This window comes from Drosophila sulfurigaster, chromosome 2L (assembly GCF_023558435.1).
Source record: "Drosophila sulfurigaster albostrigata strain 15112-1811.04 chromosome 2L, ASM2355843v2, whole genome shotgun sequence".
NCBI lineage: Eukaryota > Metazoa > Arthropoda > Insecta > Diptera > Drosophilidae > Drosophila > Drosophila sulfurigaster.
This window is the reverse complement of record NC_084881.1, coordinates 21,541,524-21,564,301: the sequence shown is the minus strand read 5'-3', so window position 1 is coordinate 21,564,301 and position 22,778 is coordinate 21,541,524. Positions and strand designations below refer to the sequence as shown.

The 22,778-nt window shown below is 37.9% G+C and overlaps 2 protein-coding genes across 7 annotated transcripts in view; both read left to right on the top strand.

Moving 5' to 3' along the window:
* The window catches only part of LOC133850750 (nitric oxide synthase), a 40,375-nt gene extending 22,196 nt beyond the window's left edge, over window positions 1-18,179 (top strand). Inside the window, exons 8-19 of one of the 6 annotated variants that reach the window (XM_062286929.1) lie at window positions 561-700; window positions 793-967; window positions 2,801-2,982; window positions 3,868-4,077; window positions 7,060-7,204; window positions 7,969-8,073; window positions 8,213-8,280; window positions 13,793-14,132; window positions 14,189-15,331; window positions 15,524-15,648; window positions 16,172-16,238; window positions 17,192-18,179. In XM_062286929.1, the coding sequence (XP_062142913.1) occupies window positions 561-700; window positions 793-967; window positions 2,801-2,982; window positions 3,868-4,077; window positions 7,060-7,204; window positions 7,969-8,073; window positions 8,213-8,280; window positions 13,793-14,132; window positions 14,189-15,331; window positions 15,524-15,648; window positions 16,172-16,238; window positions 17,192-17,299 (2,808 nt within the window). In that variant the 3' untranslated portion in view covers window positions 17,300-18,179. Of the gene's footprint in view, window positions 1-560; window positions 701-792; window positions 968-2,480; window positions 2,745-2,800; window positions 2,983-3,318; window positions 3,449-3,867; window positions 4,078-4,203; window positions 4,433-4,485; window positions 5,015-7,059; window positions 7,205-7,968; window positions 8,074-8,212; window positions 8,281-8,689; window positions 9,067-13,792; window positions 14,133-14,188; window positions 15,332-15,523; window positions 15,649-16,171; window positions 16,239-16,319; window positions 16,558-17,191 lie in introns of those variants that run through there. The other 5 variants (XM_062286930.1, XM_062286931.1, XM_062286934.1 and 2 more) reach the window with 5 other exon arrangements.
* Window positions 18,180-22,150: 3,971 nt separating this feature from the next.
* The window catches only part of LOC133836742 (pneumococcal serine-rich repeat protein), a 38,157-nt gene continuing 37,529 nt past the window's right edge, over window positions 22,151-22,778 (top strand). The window contains exon 1 of the mRNA XM_062267334.1: window positions 22,151-22,561. The gene's annotated coding sequence lies outside the window, so the exon portion shown is untranslated. The remainder of the gene's footprint in view (window positions 22,562-22,778) is intronic.

The window sequence follows — 22,778 nt, the reverse complement described above, 5'->3', positions numbered from 1 at the left end:
ATTGAATGGAATCGATTCGACTTGAAGCAATATCGACAGTCATTTTGTACAACTCTTTTATATTTTATTGCGGGCGTTTATTTATGGCTTGTAATCCACCTATCAATTTATATATTGGCATCACAATATTTACACGCATCAATTGCTTGTGAGCCGACAACTCACAAATACACGCACACACATATTTTGAGTTGTTGTTAAACCAACAAGTTGAATTATCCCTTGGACAACCCACATACAGAGATAAAAGAACAAATTACAAGGCATAAATGCCGTTGGGCTGGGACAAAAAGTTGTCGGAGTTGTAGTAAATGCCATGTAATAAATCGCATTTTAAATACGTTTAAAAAAATGTGTGAGAATGGCAGAGAAACACACACAAACAAATAACAAAGCTGTCGATAAATACACAGAGAGACAGAACACAGAATGTGCTGAGTTTTGTGCGTATGCAAAAATTGCCTGAAAGTATGCTATATATTTGTGAACATGTCACTTTTTATGCTGTGTTCGATATTCTGTTATTTGTTGTTGACTTTTGATCTTGATTTTATTCGCAGGTCTGCACTAAACTGGGCTGGAAGGGCAAGGGTAGTGAATGGGACATTTTGCCTCTAGTTGTGTCGGCCAATGGTCATGATCCCGACTACTTTGATTACCCGCCAGAGTTGATACTCGAGGTGCCGCTAAGTCATCCCAAGTGAGTGTAAAAGCAGCACCAGGAGCGTGTGTGTGTGGGCGTCGTCAAACCAAACAACCAAAATACTTTCTCCTCCCCCAAACTCGTTGCAGATTCGAGTGGTTTAGTGATTTGGGTTTGCGTTGGTACGCGTTGCCCGCCGTGTCGAGCATGCTCTTCGATGTGGGCGGCATTCAGTTTACGGCGACCACATTTAGCGGTTGGTACATGTCAACGGAGATTGGCTGCCGGAATTTATGCGACACAAATCGTCGCAATATGCTAGAGGTAAGTTGCCGCCATTAAAGTGTTAAAATTTCCGCTTGAAGCGAGCAAAATCACAGGAAGGCTAACAACTGTGTGCGTGCGTATGTGCGTTTGTGTGTGTGCATATTGTAATTGCGTTATTGATAGTACCAGCATTGTCCTTATTTAATGTCCTTGATGTCTTTGTCGGTGCCGCGCAGGCTGCAGCTTTCCGGCATTTATTTCATTACATGAACGCATTATGTGCGCGTCTCTTGTCGCATCGCTGCTGTGTATTTTTTTATCACGTTTACTTTGCCGGCATAAAGCGCTTTTCTCGCAAATATTTCGCAGTGTGTGCTTGTCGAGACACTCGAGCCGCCAGCAGCATGAGAAGAGGAAGAGCGTTTAAAAGCAACCCAAGCGCATTAAAGTAAATCAAATTCATGAGTCTGTCCATGGCAAGGTGCAACATTTAAATTTACATACGTGAACGTATGATGTATGAAAACTCATAAATTAAACTCATGGAACAAGCTGTCTGCAGCTCCTTTGATTGCAGAGTTTCGATTTCTGAATTTCGATTACGAGTATTTGAAGTGCATCAATTTTTAATGAATTTGCACTTTCAATTTGCTCTTTTAATTAGTTTTGAACACGAACTTGCCATTAGTACACTTGCACACACACACGCACACACTCACCGAAAATTATTCAATTTGTTGTTGAACTAATGCAGCCCTTGCACTCTTACCCACTGTACCGTGTTGTACTCGTATACATATACATATAGACAAACTTACATTGTCAGCTGGTCACGCACATTGGCATAATTTCATTATGGACTCAATGCAAAATTTTTGGAAATATTTTAAATATTCATTTACAATATTTCATTGGCATTTATTGACGTTTACAGACAGCATAATATAGTTATGTTTTTGTAAGATTTCATTACATAAAACAAGAAAAAAGACGCAGAATTTTTTGGCGGAAATGAACAAATAAGCGATGTCATTTATTTAGTTTATGTAGAGTGAAAAGAAGTGAAACATAAATTTAAATGTACTTAAATTCTAGTCTAAAACTTTAATATGCAACAAATTTATATAGCTTGTGAACTAAATACTAAATATATTTCATATTCAGCTTTATTAGAATGTATTTTTATACATAATACAATTTATTTACTCAATACAATTTCGTGTTCCGTAATTTTGAAATAATGTGTATAATTTATACTGCAATATTTCTACATTTTATAATGGAATGGCATTGCAATAGATGCTTCATTTTATTTATAACACCATTTTATATAATAAAATAAATTAGTTTTTGTATTTTATACGAATAAAATTCATGTTCAAAAACTTTCAACTATTTTCTATATTTTATACTTAATGCAACATGGATTGCATGTTGAAATGGAAAGAAAAATACAATATAATGTATGCTGAAGTTATTTTATTTACTTTCACTCCTTATCAGATCATTCGATTTTAAATTTTTGGAAACTTTTGGTTTAATTTTTGAGCTTAATTTGAAGCCACTGTAACATGGCCGGCAGCAAAATCAATAGTTGATGTGAGTGAGGGCGATGCTCAGCAGACCGCAAAGGGCTCATAAACAAACCATTTGGGAGCCACTTGTTGCCCACAGGCATGACGTAGGCAACGCAAAAGCAAGAACAACAGCAAAAGCAAAGCAATTATCAATGTTCGGCCACAAAAACCAAAAATTGTAATCGAAAATTAATAACGTCGCAGCAATTAGAGTGAGCGAAGAGCAGCAAAAGAGGATTCGACACCCGAAAACATTTGTGCAATTAAATTCAAGCATATTACTAATGTGTTTGTGTTTATTACATGCTTACAGACGGTGGCGCTGAAAATGAATTTGGATACGCGAACGCCGACCTCGTTGTGGAAGGACAAGGCTGTGGTGGAAATGAATATTGCGGTGCTGCATTCGTATCAAAGCCGCAATGTGACCATTGTGGATCATCACACGGCCAGTGAGAGTTTTATGAAGCACTTCGAAAACGAGTCGAAGCTACGGTAAGTTACATGGTGCACGTTACGTATGCGCAATGTGCGCCTTCATGCCCCCATGTGGGGCATATCGGAGCCGCAAGTTTATGGCTTAACGTGTTTTATTTGACTTCCTGTTTAAGCGGCGACGCGTCGACTGTGCAACTCTTCGCAGGTGTGAAAAAGTAAATTTATTGTTTTCAATTTGTTGTCGCCAACATTTTATGTAAAATGCACGCGAGACACATAAATGGCGCACAATATGTCAGAACTTTGTATGAGTTTTGGCTCAGTCAAAGTTGTTTTTATCATTTTTCACATACATATTCATATTTTATTTGTATTGCTTTGTTTTTATTGGCCTGACAAGCGCAAATACATGTGTTAAGCCATTTTAATTATGGATTACACTGTTAAAAGTTGAATTGATTGGCTCTATAAATCTGTTCAAAACTGCAGCTCACACAATTGTGGAACTTTATTTGCTTACAAGGTTTATTTTTATACATTGAATTTAAACTGGTCGACTAAATATATACATTGTGTAAACCAGTTAAGTCAAATGCCAGAAATACGCTTTCGTTGTAAGCTCTTCGGGTAGTCTAAAAATACGTGGCCATATTTCAATTACTCGCAATTTGCATTTTCTAAGGCGATATCCACATAGATAAACGCTGCGTATCTGTAGCTCAATTAAGCAAAGAAAGAGGAGAACGTGGGAGCAGAGAATCAACCATTAGCTGTAACTGCTCTGGCTTCAGCTCCTCTTTGGCATTATGTCAATTACAGGCAATAAGCAAAAACACGGCAGCGACCATAACAATTACTAGCATCCTTTGCCTTCTCTATCTAATACTATCTCGTTCTCTCTCTCTCTCTCTCTCTCTATCTTTGTCATTGTCTCCCTTGCAGGAATGGCTGCCCGGCAGACTGGATTTGGATTGTGCCGCCACTATCGGGCTCAATAACGCCGGTGTTTCATCAGGAGATGGCGCTGTACTATTTGAAGCCCTCGTTTGAATATCAGGACCCCGCTTGGCGCACGCACGTCTGGAAGAAGGGACGTGGCGAGAGCAAAGGCAAAAAGCCAAGACGAAAATTCAATTTTAAACAAATCGCTCGGTAAGTACACGATGAGTGCTCAATGCGAGTTGCGATTGTGCTTGACGGTAAATGTTTGTCATTACCTTTTGGCTGTTAAGCTCAGCGACCTTTTTTGCCTCATCATATCCTTCGCCTGCCATTTAGTTGTGTGTGCGGTTGTGTGGCTATGTGTGTGTGTGCTTGTGTGTGGCGTGTCACACGACACAGCATCAGCAAGGATTAGCCTTTAAGTAGATTACATGGATTGTGGTTTATTGCTGCTGCTGCCGCTGGCAGCTATCTTCCTGCTCTCTCTCTCTCTCTCTCTGCTCTCTGCTGCTTCGCTGTCAGCAGCCATCAACTTGCTGGTTAAATTTGATGCATTGCACATCAGGTTTGTATTGTTAACTTTATCTACCTGCCATGTGTATGTATGGTGATTTCTAGTTAAAAGAAGCTGTTGAAATTGTTATGCTAATGCTTGGCAACTGAAGTTTATTAGCTGCTGCTTTGTGCCAACACCTTTGAGATGATGTCTAATATACATTTATTACCCTCGTGATGCTTATCTTGGCATCCAGATGGGAACTAAATGCGTCATGCTGTGGCTGGGCTTGTTAATTACACTCTCTTTCAACTGATGATTCATGTCGAGCTATGCACTGAATCACTCTTCAAGCAAAAACAGTTTGAGCTTTAAGAAAATAATTATCAAATATACACCTGTTTCACCTTTAGCTGGAATTGCTGAACAAAACGAGCCAATTTACCGCATTAAAAAGGTGAATAATTAAACACATTTGTCCAGCTTTAAATGCCAAAATGAATTGCATGAATAACACACAACGAAAAACATAAACATGAAGCTGCAGACTGTTGCTTAATTAATTGTAAAAACAAAACTGATTCTGATGAAAGCTAACTTCAATTATGAAATGTCGAATTTTAAATACCCTTGTGCATGGACTAAAGTCAAATTTGTGTAATTCTCAAATCTCACATCAATTCTAATCACATTTAAAAATTTAAAACACAGTGTAACATAAAACCCGAATTAATTCAAATACTTTTCTATTTGGCCTTATTTATTTCGGCGACACTTTTTTTTAGAAGAAATCGGTAAACTTGATAGAAATCGGTAAACTTGATTTTTCTGAAATTTCTAATTTATTAAAGCTGAATCTTTAGTTAAGAATCAAGAGTTAATCCCACAAATTAAACGGATATTAATTATATTCTGAATGACCCAAATGTAGATCGGTAGAACTATTTACGCGGATGACAAAAAGGTGTATCATTGCGATATCCATAAGTTGTGTCGAATTGGGAATTGGATATATCTCGGCCATACACATCGGTATGATATGAAATCTAAGAATCCAACAGAAGGAAATACAAAATTCTAAAATTGCAGGACATTTCGGATGGCTCCATTGACTAAAATGCAATTCGAATAGTTATATTCCCAGCCACTTTCGATTGAATCTATTTATTATCAAGTGATTAAATATCGAAGCAAAGTTTTTGTTATTTAAAAGATTTTGAGTTTAACGAGTTTCACTTTCATGGGTATTATTTAATGTTTCTTATTTTTTAAATATATTTAAGTTTACAAAATTTTATTTAAAGGAAACTTGCTTCAATATCATACTGAATGAAAACACAAAATCAGGATGTTCCTGTTAGGGTATCAACGCATAAAATATATTAATTATTTAATGAGGGCACTTTAAATCGTTACAGATTAATGAAGTTGTTTGCGCACTTGTATGCTTCGCAAATTGCCATAAGTTAATTAATTTTAATTTATTGCAAATTGTGCAGGTATCTACAAGTCCCAGCAACTGCGTTGATTCACACACACATATAAAATATATGTATATGTGTGCAATATGTTTTATATATGTGAACTGAATGAGCGAGAGTCGGCTGGCAAAATGGCAAAAATGAAATTCATTAAAAAGTTGTCAATTAACATGTTGAAATCGTTATTTATGCGAACGCTCGCACACTTTATATTAAAACGAGAACTTCCGACGGTTTTATGGAAGGGGAGAAAAGTTTTTATCAATGCTTAAATGAATCGCAAATGCATTATACATCATATACATACACTCGTGTGTGTGTGTATTTATTAAGCTTCAGCACCATAATTAAGTTTAATTGTTTTAAGCAAGAGAGCTGAGCTCGATGTCTCTGTTGATGATGATGATGATGACGAAATGGAATTAAATCAGCGCTGACATCGACAACTTTATGAAAATCAAATTATACTGCGCACAAAAGTATGCAACGAAATGTGAGCTCCTGACGCCATATTGAATTACAGTTAAACTGCCTATAAGCAGCCTCGTCCTCCGGTTTTACTTCTCTCCATCTTCATCTCCCATTCATTTTCGTTTACTTGCTCTATACACGAGTAGTTGAGGGAACGTCAAGAACAGCAGCTGAACAACAATGGCATAAAAACCCTCACATATGAGAGCAGGAAGGATACTAAACTGTAAACTCTGTTAGAAAACATGCGAAGGACCTTCTGTTCTGTTCTGTTGTTATTTTTGCACTATGCACATTAAAATTTGATGTGTTTGCGCTTTAAGAACAACGAGTTGGAAAACAGACTCGCACAGCGCCTGCTGCTATGTATATGCAATAAAAGTGTTGCAGCCATTTGATTATTGGCAGCATCTGAGTTTGTTGTGTGTGTGTGTGTTTCCTTACGTCTTTTAAGCAATTTGTGCTATACTTGTAGACTATTTTCCAATTATATGGCATGTCAATCAACCGGTTCTTTGAGTTTGAATGTCTGTTTGCTCTATATTATGGAGCCGTTATAAAGCCTTGTCTAGTGTTATGAAGTCTTTGACGATGCTGACTCTGCTGAAAAGGGTTTCTCTCCCTCTCCCTTTCTTTTATGGCGCAACTTTAACTAAGCTACATGAATATGCATAGAAAGCATGTATCATATTCCCCCAATAACTAATACTCTGACTTTGTGTTCTGACTTGACTCTTCTGACAGGGCTGTGAAATTTACATCGAAATTATTTGGACGCGCTCTATCGAAACGCATCAAAGCAACAGTGCTATATGCAACAGAAACGGGCAAATCGGAGCAATATGCGAAGCAATTATGCGAACTACTTGGACATGCCTTCAATGCGCAGGTGAGTGTATCTTTCATAATAATAACAACATGGAAAGACGGGCAACTTTTAATTTTAAAAATTAAAAATTTTAAATAGAGAAATTGGTTTAAATTCTGTTAGAAATCTAAAATATAATTGAATAGATAAATATTTAAATACATATAAATAGTAATTTAAAGAAAGCGAAATTTAAAACAATAATATTATAAATATATAATATAAATAAATTTTTACTAAACTTACTTAATCCTTAGTTAATTCTGATTAAAAATTAGAAAAATGGCAAAAAGTCGAAGCAAATGAAGCAAAAAGTATTAGACACTTTCAATCATAAGCCCAAATCATAGGCAAAAAATAGAACAAGCATGTGCGAATATTAAGTATACGTCATGCTGAACGGAAACAAGCTTAATTTGACATTATAAAACGCTTTGGCCCAGGTCCTAAAATTAACTGCAACCTGCGACCCAACGTAAATGTCACATTACACAAATTAGCATAAGCCCGAAATGTGCCCTAAAAATGTTTGGCAGCTTACTGTCCAGTTAAGGATGGTCTCGTATATATATTTATGTCAGCGTGTGCGTGTGTGTGTAGGTGCGGATGTTGGCATAAAAAGCATCTGCACATTGCCATCGAAAACTAGATAAGGAGCAAACACCTGTGACAAACTACACAGCGCACAAAATTGTGTTGTGCGTGTGTTTCGACCAGGTCAAGACACTAATGACCACAAAAGTGTTGGCTTCTGCCAGTGGCACTAAACTGTTTTATTCATTTAGATATATTGCATGTCGGACTATGATATATCCTCCATTGAGCACGAGGCGTTGCTAATTGTGGTTGCCTCGACCTTTGGCAACGGAGATCCGCCGGAAAATGGAGAGGTAAGTATTGGCTATTGATCAACGGATAACTGACTGCTGAAACTAACTAAATGGCTAACTAAATGACTAACTGACCAACTAATTAATGTATGAGTGCTGTCCCCTAATGACAACGAATGCCAACTTTGCTCTTTCGCAGCTCTTCTCACAGGACTTGTATGCGATGCGAGTGCAGGAGTCGGGCGAGCACGGTCTCCAGGATTCCAGGTGAGTCAATAAATTTTCATGCTTACTTCCTTTCATTTTTTCTTTGCTTTGTTGTTGTTGTTGTTGTTGGCCACTTTTCTGCTTACTGTGCGGCTCTGCATAAATTTCATATAAATCAATTTGGTTGCCGGCTTTTCAATATTGGCAACAATCTACGCGCCCCCCTCGCTTGGCAAGTTTAATAAATGAGGGTTGCCTCGAAAGGTCGCAACTAAATTGCTTTTTAAGCAAGAATTGCATAATTTGTAAGACATTAGCCTTTTATTATCTGGCAAACAATTTGCAATTTAAAAAATTACGCTTGCCTTTCTTAAACTTTAACCAACCCACTTGAACTTTAATACGTCTTTTCTTCTTTGATAAAATATTTTACTCAAAAATATTTGACTAATTACATTTTTTTGAGCAGGCTTAAAACTCATTTTGGGTCACATATCGTATTCTTTTACTTCTAATTGGCTGCTGTTATTGTGCTTATTATTGGCACACATTCAAGAGAACGAGAGAAATATACAAAGAGAGAAAGAGAAAGACAAAGGGCAAAATGTGTGGCGCTAGGGAACACAGCCAAATCCGCGCAATTTCCTTTTACCCACCACGCCTGGCCCCAAACAATAACAATAATTTTGTTATTTCGATATTTCCGGCAAGTCTGTGTGTGCGTGTTCCTGTCTGTGTGAGTGCGTTTGTCCTACATATGGTATGAGTAATACTCTATACAAAAAAATACAACGTTAAAAAGGCTCTGCTATGAGTACTTTACTGCTGCTCTCTATCTCTTTCTCTCTCTCTCTCTTTCTCTCTCTCTGAACAAGTTAAATAAAAGCTGCTGAGGATACTCGAAGCAAATCCTCTTTATATCTCGTATCTGCCTGGAGATACAAAAAAATGCAATTGCTGCAGGATATTTTGAGATTTGAGTTTGGCAATTGCATTGCAAGCTTGTAGTTCGATTATTCGGATTCGAATTAAAGTGTTTTAGCTACAGAATACAGAGAATGTTTTAGAGTAATAGAGTGAAATACTAAAATTATGAGTAGGTTAAAAAAAATGTTAGAAAGTAAATCTTTAATAAATAATTAAAAGATGTATATTGAAGTGAAATTTAAGCAATTGATAATTTATCTATTTTTATGCAATACTTTGAAGTCAAAATAGAATGTTACTTATTTTTTACTTAAAAAATTTTAAATTGAAAATGATTGATATGTCTTTTATGAAATTGTTTATATTTTCTTTATTTGTTATTTCATTAAAATAAATTTAAGAACTGAAATGCGGGGTATCAGCCAGTCAACGCCATAAAAGGTTTGGCATTTCTCGTTTTTTATGTTGTAAAGGGGATTTCCGCTTGACAGCTTTGACAACTTAGTACATTCACGCACACAGACACAAGCACACTCATCCGCACAGACACACATACACACACACACTGTGTGTGAGACGCACATGTCTAAATTTATACCCAAACAAGGACGTTGTTCTTGAAGACGAAATTGAAAATTCATATGAAGAATGCGTTGTCTCGTCGCACACGCACAACTACTATGTCGATGTATGTGCGTGTGTGAGTGCGGTGTGTAATTGTGTGAGTATATTTGGCAATTCAATAAAATATGATAAGCATCGACAGTAAAAAAAAATGTCCTGCGGCTGCTTGGAAAAGGACGCTTAGCGACTTTAAATGTTACCCCAACTCAAGTCTCATGTTTTTTGATATATTAAAAAAAAAAAATTAATACACGCCAGACTGTTGAGCACGTGTGTGTGTGTGTGTGCGTGTGTGTATTGTTGTTGTTTTGAGGCTTGTTTATACAATTTGTATTTATTATAACAATGGTAAAAGTAAAAGTCGCTGAGCGTGACTCACTTGAAGAGATGCCTGCATAAACCAATTAATATGATTTATTATTGCTTTTATTAGATCTCAAATTGTATTATGCTTCGTTGGTCTTGGGTTTCTCAGAAGTCGAAAAAGTCTGTTCTTCAGCAGTAGTAAAATAAATCAAAGCGTTAATTAGCAGTCCATATTTGATTTACTCACAAACGAATTTCGTTCCTCATTAGCCTGGCAATTAGATATCAATATATTCTTGATAATTTATCGTGGATGCCATATCAATTTCATTATGTTCCACTCAACAGATTAGCAAAGCTACTCGGCTTACGCTGCGTATGAGCAACATAAGAAGCTTGAGAAGTGATTTCATCGCCTGCGGATGATTTTTGGAGGGGATGTAAGATGCGAGTTTCCCTTAATTTTGTTGGCTTCTTTTCCGGTTCATTGAGTGCTTTGAGCGTTTGTCGCTTCGGAAATTGCTTGGCTGTTAATTGTTTGCCTCAATTGATTTCATTTTAAAGTCAAGAATGCGCAAAGTTTTGTGGCAACTTTGCAGCGGCACTCGACACTCTTGAGACTCTTGACTCTTGCATCGCATGTTATACATAGTGCAAGTGGCAAGATTTTGGGGCTGTTGCCATTAAAAGTTTTCGCAACTAGTTTTGCTTAATAGTTTACAAAATAGTTTAGCTTGCTGCACTCAAGTTGAATTTAATGCAATTTCTCCTTCAAATCAACTTCGATTGCTGTGTGTGGTTTAAGTAAATTTACTAATTATTGCGTTTAATTAAATTAGTAGTTGTGGTCTAAATATTGATTGTGTACGCAAAGCATTAAATAAACATTAAGAGCTTGACGACTAATCGTGCATTATGACCCGAAAATGCACAATCATCAAGTTACGAGTGCTCAACTGGTCGTTGCTTTCTGACAGACACTGTGTTGTGTCCTTGTTTCGTGTCTCAGCTGATGTGTGTGAGTTTGTGTGTTTGTCAGCTCAAGTGACTCACTTAATTGCTGTCTATTATGCCATCAACGCCCGTAAGTGTCCTTTTCAAGTGACACAGTGCACAGGTTTGCTTATCTGCCACCATATCGTACACTAAATATTGCCTGAGTATGAGTGCGCATCCTGCATCCTGCTAGCTGCAACTGCTGTTGTTGCCGTTGCCGTTGCCGCTACTTGAGCATAACATACAAGTGCTACTTAGCCAGCAAACATCCAGTTAGATGATAATCATCATCATTGTCATCATCATTAGTAGAAGCAGCATCTGCTGTCATAATAGTTTTTATGATGATATGCCTCGTACCTCTCTCGCTTTCGAGTAGCAATTACTCCACTTTGCATAATGAACCAGCTAACGGCACTCCAAATAGCAATACTTGCTACAAAATGAAATGCAAAACTGCAGTCAAAAAGTGCAAAGTGCAGCATTGAGTTTTAAAGTCAAATAGCTTAGCTTATTGGCTTTCTTTTATGCACTGGCGATTTGCAGGGTATAATTAATCCAAATATAGTACACAAAGCTTCAACACTTTTGAACAGCACTTTTCAAGTGCAGCAAATAATTACAAGTGCAACTCGTCCGACGGCCACTTGACTTGAGTAGAAGTCGAGCAAAAAAAAAGTGTTGCCGACTTTTCGGCACTCAACGAAATTTAACTTGGTGGGCGGAAGTGGCAAGTGGCTGATGCTGAGGCAAGAGACACAGCCAATTTACAGTACAGCTTGCTAGCGTTTTAATTATGCTACAGTCTGCGTTTCCCTTTCTTACCCCGCTTTCTTAGTGCCTGCAGTTGAATTTGCTACTTTTATGTGTTTACTTTTCCGTGTATTTTTTTGTTGTAGCAGTTGCGCTCTGCCACCTGCCCGATTCTTGTTGTTGTCTAGCTGCTGCTGTTGCCGTCATAGCTGTAAATTACGACACTCTTTTCACGCCAAGCTGCACTTTTGGGTTGCCGAATGCACAGCACAGCTCTTGAGGTCCTCAGGCGATATTCGAGATGAAAACAAGGATAACACTGAGTCGTTTCTCTGTCTGTCTGTCTCTCTGTCCCCCTGTCTGCACGTACAGTTTCTATGTGTTTGTGTTTGTCTGTCTGGTTACCTGGATTGCTTGTCTGCTGTTTCCATTGTTGTTGATGTTGTAGTTTCTCGGGATGTTGCTGTTACGATTAAGTTGATAGGCAGCACGCAACACGCAGCTTCGCAACTCAACGCTTTGCTACCTTGATGAATTACACATGGGCTAAACTTGAAATTGAGCTCGCGACACAGTGGTGTCAGATAGCTCACAAAGCTTGCAAAATACTGTAAGCAAAGAATTGAGAAAATTATTAAAATTCTTAAAATTAACTCAATCGTGTGCTACGAAACTATTAAAGAAATTTAGTAGATACATAAAATTAAAGTTAAATTCGTCTTAAATTGCTGTTAATTAATATTAAATTGTAATTGCTTTATCTGCTTCAAGCGAAGAACTTAGAATCGCTGTATTCAGAAATTATTGGAATGAAAATAAAGAATATAAATTGCAATATTAAAATAATTTCATTTATATTAAATGACGTAAAAATGAAAATAAATATTCAAGTACTTAAACGAAAATCCTTTCGAATTATTTGTAGATAAATAATTTGTAATACCATAAAAGCAAATTTATATCTTTAAATTAGTTTAAAACGTATACAGCAAATTATAAATAATAGCCTTATTACAGCAGGAACTATGTTAAAGTCCTTAGGCTGAATGTAACTATATCTTATGACATCGTAATTCCTCAACTATAGTTCATCCCGTTAAAGTCCGCTCAGCTGTGTGCAACATTCTGTTAACAAGCTCTTACCAGTTGTAAGCTCTCCGCTGCTCTGATGTCCGATGGAGCGATGGAGGATGCCGCACTTTGCAGCTGATTATGTAAGAAAACCAACAGGTTTTTACGACGCGCCAAAGCCATAAACTTTGACCCAAAGCCAAGCTGAGCAGCTAGCTCAAATAGTTTTAAACGCATTTGCTATCCACGACAAGGCCACATGAAAAGGAGGAGGACAACGTAGTTGTAGTCCAGCTGCAGTTGGCAGTGGATAGTGGATAAGACTGAACTGGATTTTGTAGCTGCAAGGCGGATTTCAGTATCTCCCTCGCTCTCGTTTTCTGTATGTTGTGCTGCTTTAAAAACTGCCACTGTTCATTGTTGAATCATCACTCAGCTCGTTTGAGGAAGGGAATGGTGGACATCTTTGAGTAGCTGCAGGCAAAGGAACCCCACATGCTGTTTCAGTTGTAGCTGCTGCTGCTGCTCTTGACGAGCTGCTGACGAGCGGATGATTACGCTTTTTAGCAATTGCTTTGCCAGTCGAGAGAAGAGCCCAAGTCCAGTATTCGCCTTGTGCTCATTTTATTTTTGGGCTGCGTTCGTTACGTACTTACATACATATATTTTTTTGTCTTGGCCAACATCAAATGACAAGCGTAATAAATGTTTTGCTGTCACTTTTGTATCTCTGCTTTTATTGTTGCCTCCTTTGCCGTGTCCCCTTTTGTGCCTTTGTCGTTGCATAACGCCCCCACGCCTTTTGTTCCGGCCGCCTTTTTGTGTGCGAATTTATGTTGAGCTGAGGCAGGCAGAAAACACAACGTCTCAATCTTTGCTCTCTGTGTATCATTAGCATGGGGGTCACCTCCTCCAAGTCCTTCATGAAGGCCAGCTCTCGGCAGGACTTTATGAAGCTGCCGCTGCAACAAGTCAAGAAAATCGATCGCTGGGACTCACTGCGCGGCTCCACCTCGGACACCTTCACCGACGAGACCTTTGGACCGCTCTCGAATGTCCGCTTCGCTGTTTTTGCCCTCGGCTCTTCGGCCTATCCGAATTTCTGCGCCTTTGGCCAGTATGTGGATAATATTCTGGGCGAATTGGGCGGTGAGCGATTGCTAAAGATTGCCTATGGCGATGAGATGTGCGGCCAGGAGCAATCGTTTCGTAAATGGGCACCAGAAGTATTTAAGGTAAGATTAGCTGTAATAAGTCCTCAATTTGATGCTATAAATTCTGTAATCCTTAGCTGGCTTGTGAAACGTTTTGCCTGGATCCGGACCAGAGTTTGTCGGATGCTTCGTTGGCGCTGCAAAATGAATCGCTGACGGTAAACACAGTGCGTCTGGTGCCTTCGGTGAGCAAGGTCTCGCTGGACAGCGCTCTATCGAAGTATCACAATAAGAAGGTGCATTGCTGCAAGATCAAGGCACAACCACACAATCTAACCAAGTTGAGCGAGGGTGCCAAGACTACGATGCTGCTGGAGATTTGTGCACCTGGACTCGAGTACGAACCAGGTGACCATGTGGGCATTTTTCCGGCGAATCGCTCGCCGCTTGTCGAGGGGCTGTTGGGACGTCTGGTGGGCGTGGATAATCCTGACGAGGTGCTGCAACTGCAGCTGCTCAAAGAGAAGCAAACATCGAATGGCATCTTTAAGTGCTGGGAGCCGCATGATAAAATACCAGCCGATTCTTTACGTAATCTTCTGGCGCGTTTCTTCGACCTGACGACGCCGCCCTCGAGGCAGCTGCTCACGTTGCTAGCAGGCTTCTGTGATGACAATGCGGACAAGGAGCGTCTGGAGTTGTTGGTCACGGACTCATCGGCCTATGAGGATTGGCGTCACTGGCGTCTGCCGCATCTACTCGACGTGCTCGAGGAGTTTCCCTCTTGCCGGCCTCCAGCATCGTTGGTGCTCGCCCACTTGACGCCGCTGCAGCCGCGTTTCTATTCGATTTCCTCCTCACCACGGCGAGTTAGCGATGAGATCCATCTAACTGTAGCGATTGTCAAGTATCGCAGCGAAGATGGCCAGGGCGATGAACGATTTGGTGTCTGCTCCAACTATTTGGCAAGCTTGCGTTCGAACGATGAGCTCTTCATGTTTGTGCGCAGCGCTTTGGGTTTCCATTTGCCCACCGATCGCAGTTGTCCGGTAGTTTTGATTGGTCCTGGCACGGGCATTGCGCCATTTCGCTCCTTCTGGCAAGAGTTTCAAGTGCTGCGCGAAGTGGATACGACAATGGCGCTGCCCAAAGTCTGGCTCTTCTTTGGCTGTCGCAATCGTGATGTGGACTTGTATGCCGAGGAAAAAGCGCAACTGTTGCAGGATCAAATACTGGATCGTGTATTTCTCGCTTTGTCCCGCGAGTCCGACATTCCCAAGGTGAGTGAATTACGTATACGACAGGTGGGTTTTTCAATAACAAACCACTTTGACATTGAACTTTTTGACCACAGAACTTTATTTTTTGGTCAATTGTTTTTGGCCTAAACTAACATTTGTTTCAAACCAGCTTGACAGTCATTTTATAGCAGTATTTTTCTCTTTTATTGCTTTGGCTTTCGTTTTTTGCAGACATATGTTCAGGATCTGATTGAGCAGGAATTTGATTCGTTGTACAATTTGATTGTGCTGCAGCGGGGACATGTCTATGTGTGTGGCGATGTCACAATGGCCGAGCATGTTTACCAGACCATCAGGTGAGTTACGAGTTTTGTTCAGTTGTAGTTTCGTTTAGTAGTGTTTTGAGCTTGATTGCCTTTGTGTGTGCTGTGGTGGGCGTAGCCTGAGGGAGAGTCGGTCTGCTGGGAATTTATTTTCAAATGCTCTGTGGTCGTTTGACTTTTTTCTTTTCTTTCCCTTTTTTTTTCTCTCGTTGATTACGTGCATTATTGTGTGCCAAAAGGGAAACATAATGTGAGGGCAAAACGGTATTCCTGTCTGCCCACAAAGCGATAGCATATGAACACAAAAAGCTTGTGCCTTTTGTAACAACTAGTGCTCTTTGCTCTCTCTCTTCATTGAGCACTCGCCATGTTAAGCTTAAGCGGTTTATGTTAATTACTATTCCTTCTGGCAATAGCTGGATTTATCTACCTGAACTGCTCTTTTACTCTGAACTGTAGTACTAATTATCCCAGCTTAATTATGTGCCATCGCAGAACTAAGAACTTTAATTCACAAAGGCTGATACTAATTTGTTTTGTTATTTTCTCTTTAAAGGAAATGCATTGCCGGCAAGGAGCAGAAGAGCGAGGCTGAAGTTGAGACATTTTTGCTCACATTACGCGTAAGTATCCGCGTCACTAAAGCAAACTTTTACTGCACAGCGTTTAAGGAACTCTGTGTGTGTGCATTGCATTTCCGTCAGCACACGCGGCGTATGCGCTTTTTTATTTGATCTATCTACAGGACAGCGAAGAGCGAAGAGGAATAACAGAGTCGACTGCCTGCGGGCACAACTTAGCCGGCTGTTTGCAGCTCCTCTTGCTGCATAAATGCCAAGTTCCATAAAAAAATGCAAACGCTTGTCGACAGTTACAGCTGCTTTGTGGCAAATACCCTGTAGTGAGGTTTGGTTGAATGATGTTTATGAAATTTGGCAGCATTTTACATTTTATATATAGAAAATATATGCAAATTTATTTACTTGGAAAGATAACACTTAAATGATTGCAGATATTTTAAAATACATTACAATTTAATTTGAATACAAATGAATTGTCAGCGACATTCCATAATAAAAAAAAAGTGTTACAAAAGTATCACTTAATTTATTAGTATAACACTTGTTAATTTGCAACATAAATTGTACTTGAAATATTTGAAGTTCTCACTTAATTAATCAAACGATTAATTCACAGGAAATGAATCACATATTCACTGAAAACAAATATTTCAATTTGCTGTGCTTAAAGTGTTTAAATCAAGCTTTTAATTTATTAGCAATGTTTCACAAAAAAGTTGTTTGCAGTAAATCAAGTTGTTTACAAGTTAAAATCATACGAAAACTACAGGGTATCAACCAGCACATATGCTTTTGCAAAACTACTCTCCACCGCTGTGTTTATTTTTGCCAGCTTTAGTTTTGTTTGCCCTTCTTTGACAGCCACAAATATGATGACGTTTACAATTTTATTGCGTCTGCCACTTTTTGTAACTTTTCTTTACTTTACTTTCTTTTTTTCTTTACATACTCGTGTGTGTGTTTTGTGTTTATGTTGCACATACGCGCACACACAGGACGAGAACCGGTATCATGAGGACATCTTTGGCATCACGCTGCGCACCGCCGAGATTCACACAAAGTCACGTGCCACCGCAAGGATTCGCATGGCATCGCAGCCATAGTAAAAAAGGGCATCACATGAATATCTCAACTCAACTCAACTCAACTTACTTAAACCGACACAAACCAAGAATAAAATGAGTTTACTTTGACACTCATTCTGGAACTATTTGTGCAAGTGATGTGAATACATAACGTATTATGCAAACAATAATTAATGCAGATTCAACTTATTTAGCTAACGAATCTTTTGTAGTTTTGTTTCGTTTCGAATTTAACGTATAGTCAAATTTATATGATAATATTAACACAAGCAATACTCCAATTAAATGCAATATATTTTGAATAACAGTCTACCCACCGCTTGCCCAAACGAAAACTTATCAACTTCATACTGTAAATTCATTAAATTATTTGCAAGGAATTATTAGCCTTTAAGCTAGTAAACAAATTATGTTGAATTTACCCTAATAATAATTAAACAGTAATGAGTAAAGTATTTTCGATTGTCCAGAATAATTATAATTAAATTTACTTATGCACTCATTCGATATTCGACTGATCTTTCGCCTAGTAAATCGTTGTTAGTCTTTCCGAAAATTGACTAATCGAATATTCTTTAAAATTGTTAATCATTATTTTTGTGAGATCTCCTTTGACGGTATACAAAAATATTCAAATTATAAAACAATAAAAATACATTGTTATTTCCCTTAGTCATAATTGTAAATGCAATTTAAAAGTTAAAGCTTTATTCACTACAGTATGAATATCAAATGCAAACAAAAATGCAAACACTACTCACAAGTTTATTAAAACTCTCGACTTAATGTACAAACCAAAAAACCAAAAACAACAAAAAAATCAAAATTTAAAAATCTAAATGTTTAAATATAAATATATATATATTTCAATAAATCAAATCTACTGCTACAAATCAAACAGCAATCGACTTAAGTCCAATGCAATTTCAATTCAATTTCCAATTTACTGCAGTCAAAGCCAAAGTAATCGCCATGGCCAAGAGGAAAACTTGCCATTGACGTCGGCTAAGCGGCTTAATTTGAATGGAACTCGCCAATTGAATGTTGCGATTTTCGCGTCAACGAAGTAAATTTTGCATAAAATGCAATTTATTAGGTAAATATAAAAGACTCGAAAGTCCTCAATCAGCAGCTGCGTAAGTATGATGAAATTCAAATGAAGAGAAAAAAAAAAAAAAGAATTTCCCCATTACGTTGAATACCTTTAGCGTATAATAATAATACGCTGTTGCCAATGCCAAACTAAAACCAAATTCATATTAATTTTCCTCATCTGTGGCTTCCGCACTTTGTTTACATTGCACTCGCTTAGTATGACTATATTTATAAAGAAAAAAAAAAAGATTACATCTATTCTATGTGCTATCAATTCTGAATTTGCGGCTGCGCCAACATTCCATTGTCTAACCAACAACTCGACGTCTGTCTCTCGGGTTTTGCGGTTGTCAATGCGTTAAGATTAAACAAAAAAAAGAACATCACGCGAAACTGGCTACCCAATAGTCATCATAGTCTTGATCATCATCATTATTATCTGGTTTCTAAGGGCATTTACAGAGTTTGCCAAAGGGCTGCCACCTTAGTTAGGTTTCCAATTCGCTTCCTGGCCATTCCGTTTGTGTATCTGATTTCAATGCTCAAATTGAGTTGAAGAACTTTCTTTTATTTTTGTTGTTTTGTGTTGTTGTTGTTGTTGCTGTATTTGGTTTTTACGGAAATTGCAATTTTATTCAGCAGTCGCGGTTTGACTTCTGATTGACGTTTGGATTTTCTGTGGCGCGTATCTCTTGAAAATCATCTCATATTTCACGGTTGCGTCGAGGCAGTTTGGCAGATGTCACAAGCAGACAAATGAAAAGCCTAAACTGTCGCCAACTGCATTTCAAAGAGACTGCAGATTGCTTTTATAAACAACAAATGTAGAATACTATGAAAAATGTGAAATTGAAGTAATCAGAAATTCATTTCAATAAATAGAAATTTCGATTTCCTGTCTAAATTTTTTTTACTTTTTCATGTGCTTTTAAAATAAAATTTATATCGCGAACCACTTTTTTATAATACATTTGGTATTCATTACAATTTTCGCTAAATATTTTATTAATGGCTTACGTAATCCTATCATCAATTTCATATAAGCCGAGCCTTCTGCGTTCTAGTTTCATACTTATTGCCAATTCAAGCAATATTTCAAAAATTGTGCAACAAAAGCCTGAAATGATTAACAAATAATTCTTTCATACACTAACCTTTTATTTCTGATCAATAAAAATGCTTAGCTTGCAATATTAATTACCAAAAAAAAAAGATATAGTTACGTTTTCTGCTGAAATTTATTAAGTCGCGTGGCCAAAACGTCTGAGCTCGTGGTTTAAAGTTTTGAGTATCGCGGAAATTTGCTGTTATAGGTAGAAGCTACTTTTTTTTGAGGGGATTTTTGCTTAGTTTTGGAATTGATACGGGGAGCGTGGTGCTAAATGACATGGTTACCAAGACCTCAACATGCTGATTATAACAGAATTCAATTGAAATGAAATTAACAAAATTGCAGTTAACACAAAAGTACATTAAGCTAAAGTCAATGGCTTCAACGGGGGGTTCAAAAAACCCAAATCGCGCGATCTTTTAATGTTTTTTTTTCATTTATTACTTGGAAACTAGAACTGGAAATTAAATTGATGATTAATCAAAGTTGTTGCAAATTAATCAAAGGTTTTGTGATTAGTCAACGACACGTGTTTGTTTCGAAATGCAACGCAAGATTTCAGATTTAAATTGAGTTAAATATAGTGTAAAGAACTTCACTAAAATAAGAGGCTTTCAACCTGTATGTTAATAGTAATTTATTTTAAATAAAAGTAAAAATAAAAACAAGTGGAACGAAATCAAGTCTGCCTCTGATTTAATTTAATCCAACATTTCACCTTGTGTTACATCATTGTAGCATACCCAGACTCCCAAGCTGTAGGGTATTAAAAGAATTCACCTTTGGCACGCGTCTGGTAAACCAAAAAAAAAAAAAAGCTAACCGGCTTTTGCTCTCACAAAATTAATCACCGACTTTCAACGCATGCCAGTAATAATAACAAAAGCAACAACAACAGCCGACGCCGCCTGCCAACATTCCTGACATAATTTCGTGTGTGAGTAAGCAAACGAGTTCGGCTCAAAATTAGACGTCATCAACAGCAACAACAGCAACACAGCGGCAGCAGCAGCAGCAGCAGCGACAACTGCCGCTGGCCAACAGCCAAAGACGGCAACAAAAATAACCCACGTTGTTGCAGGAGAAGCAACAATAACAATAAGCAGCCACAAGCCTAGTCGACCGGCCGCACATTCAATACACCCAAAGACAGACAACAGCTTTGACAACAACAGAAAATGTGCAGAGAGAAGAAAGAGCTGAGAGAGAGGTAGAAAAAAAATCGGAATTTTTAATTCTCAAACGAAACGCAAAATATGCAAAAGCCACGCGAAGCAGTAGACTGAAAAATAAATGAAAAATGTAAATTAAATAAATTTGTTGGGACAACAGAGCGGAAGCAACATGTTGCCAACGCCACGAAGCAACATTGCCAATTTCAGCCGCGGCAACAACAACAAGTGCAGCAGCAGCAACCAAGCTACAGCAATCGCAACAACAACTTTATAGCCGGCTAAAGTTTTGCGCGAGCTCAGCTTGAAGTTCGCTTCGAACTTGTCGTCAAGCAGAATGGAGCTGACTTCATTACAATGAAACTTGCATGCTCTTTTATATGAGTTTATATTATAGCTATTGTATTTAATAATCAACTTTATACATTCATTTCGCTGAAGACCCATAAATGAAATATTTTTAATGCATTTTTTATAGTGCTGGCATTATTACAAATAATATCATTACTATAAGTAAGTTAAAAATTATGCTGAATATTAAAAATATTTAAATGCCCAACTTTTGAAGATATATTAAATTTAAAAAAAATATTAAATATAATTTCATTCTTTTCAATCGTGCCAAACTAATATTCGAAAATACCTCATAATAAAAAAATGTTTTTAGAAATAATGGAAAAAATTCTATAGAATTTTTTATAATTCATTTTATTTTAAATTGGCTCTAAAATAATATTTGCGGTGCTTCAAAGGCAAAACATGGTTTACTGATATTCGTTTTATTTGATAGCTTGAGCATTTTTCTTCTTAATATTTCACATCAAACAATACTTTAATTATATTATTCATCTCGAGAATTAAGTTTTTCATATCGGAAAAACAAGATTTATATGAAAGTTTGGATGTTTGCTTTATTTTAAGTAAAATATCATCTGGACAAGTGAATTCAAAATTATTACTTTTTGCAGAGGTGAAAAAGAATTTACTTAACTTAATGGCGCAGTTTGCAGCTCATTAATAAAATATAGCATATTAAATATTTTCGTATGATTCTAGCTTTAAGAACGCTACAAACAGAGTGCATGAATGCACATACTCCAACTAAGTTAGTTGCTGGCGTCGCAGCCGGCTCAAGCTAACATTGCGACTTGAACTTGCGCTCGAGCCAAAGTCGCGCTCATGAGCATTTATGCATGAGTCTCTGACTGTCTGTGTGTGTGTATGTGTGTGTGTGTGTGTGTGTGGCGTGCATGTGTGTATGCGCGTGAGAGCGGGCTTACTTAGTTTGGCTGAGTGTCTGTTTTAGTTACCGACAGCAACAACACAAACGCAAAACGCCTGACGTCGACGTCGCTGCGACAACGTTGTGTTGTTGCTGTTGCTGTAGCTGCTGCTGTTGCCGTAGTAGTAGTTGTTGTAGCTGCTGCTGCTGCTGCTGTTGTTGTTTTCAGTTTGGCTGCGCGCCTCGCGTCGTTTATTTTAGTTAGTAACGAGATTTCGAGCGCTCAACGTTGGCGGCGCGGTTGAAAAATCAAAATCAAAAGCAAAAGCTCAGCCACAGTGCGTACTCGCTAAGTTAATATACTGAGCGTGTGTTCAAGTGTTTTGTCTCTGTGTGCGTGTGTGAGTGTTTGTGTTTATGTGTGTGTGTGTCTGTGTCTGTGTGTATGAGCGCGTTGTGCAGACATGAAATGAATAAGAAATTGGAAAAGCACTAAAAACACAAAACGCAAAAGAAAACGCAAAGAAACGTGTTAAAGCCAATGGGCGGACCAAGCGACCATCATCGGCAACAATAATAACAACAACATCAGCAGCAGCAATAATAATAGCAACATTAACAACAACAACCACGACGGCAGCAACACCAACAGCAGCAGCAGCAGCAGCAACCACAACTAAGTACGTTAATCAGAAAATATTTTAGCCCATTGCGCACCACATACGAAAAAGCGCGAAATATTTTGTTGCCCCCATAGCGTGTGTGTGTGAATCTTTGTGTGTGTGAGAGTGTGTTGGTCTGTCTCGCTGTCTGAGAGTTGGTAACAACAAACAGCACGACATTTATTATGCATTGCAACTACAACAACAAAACTAATGCAAAGTTGTTGATTGTTGA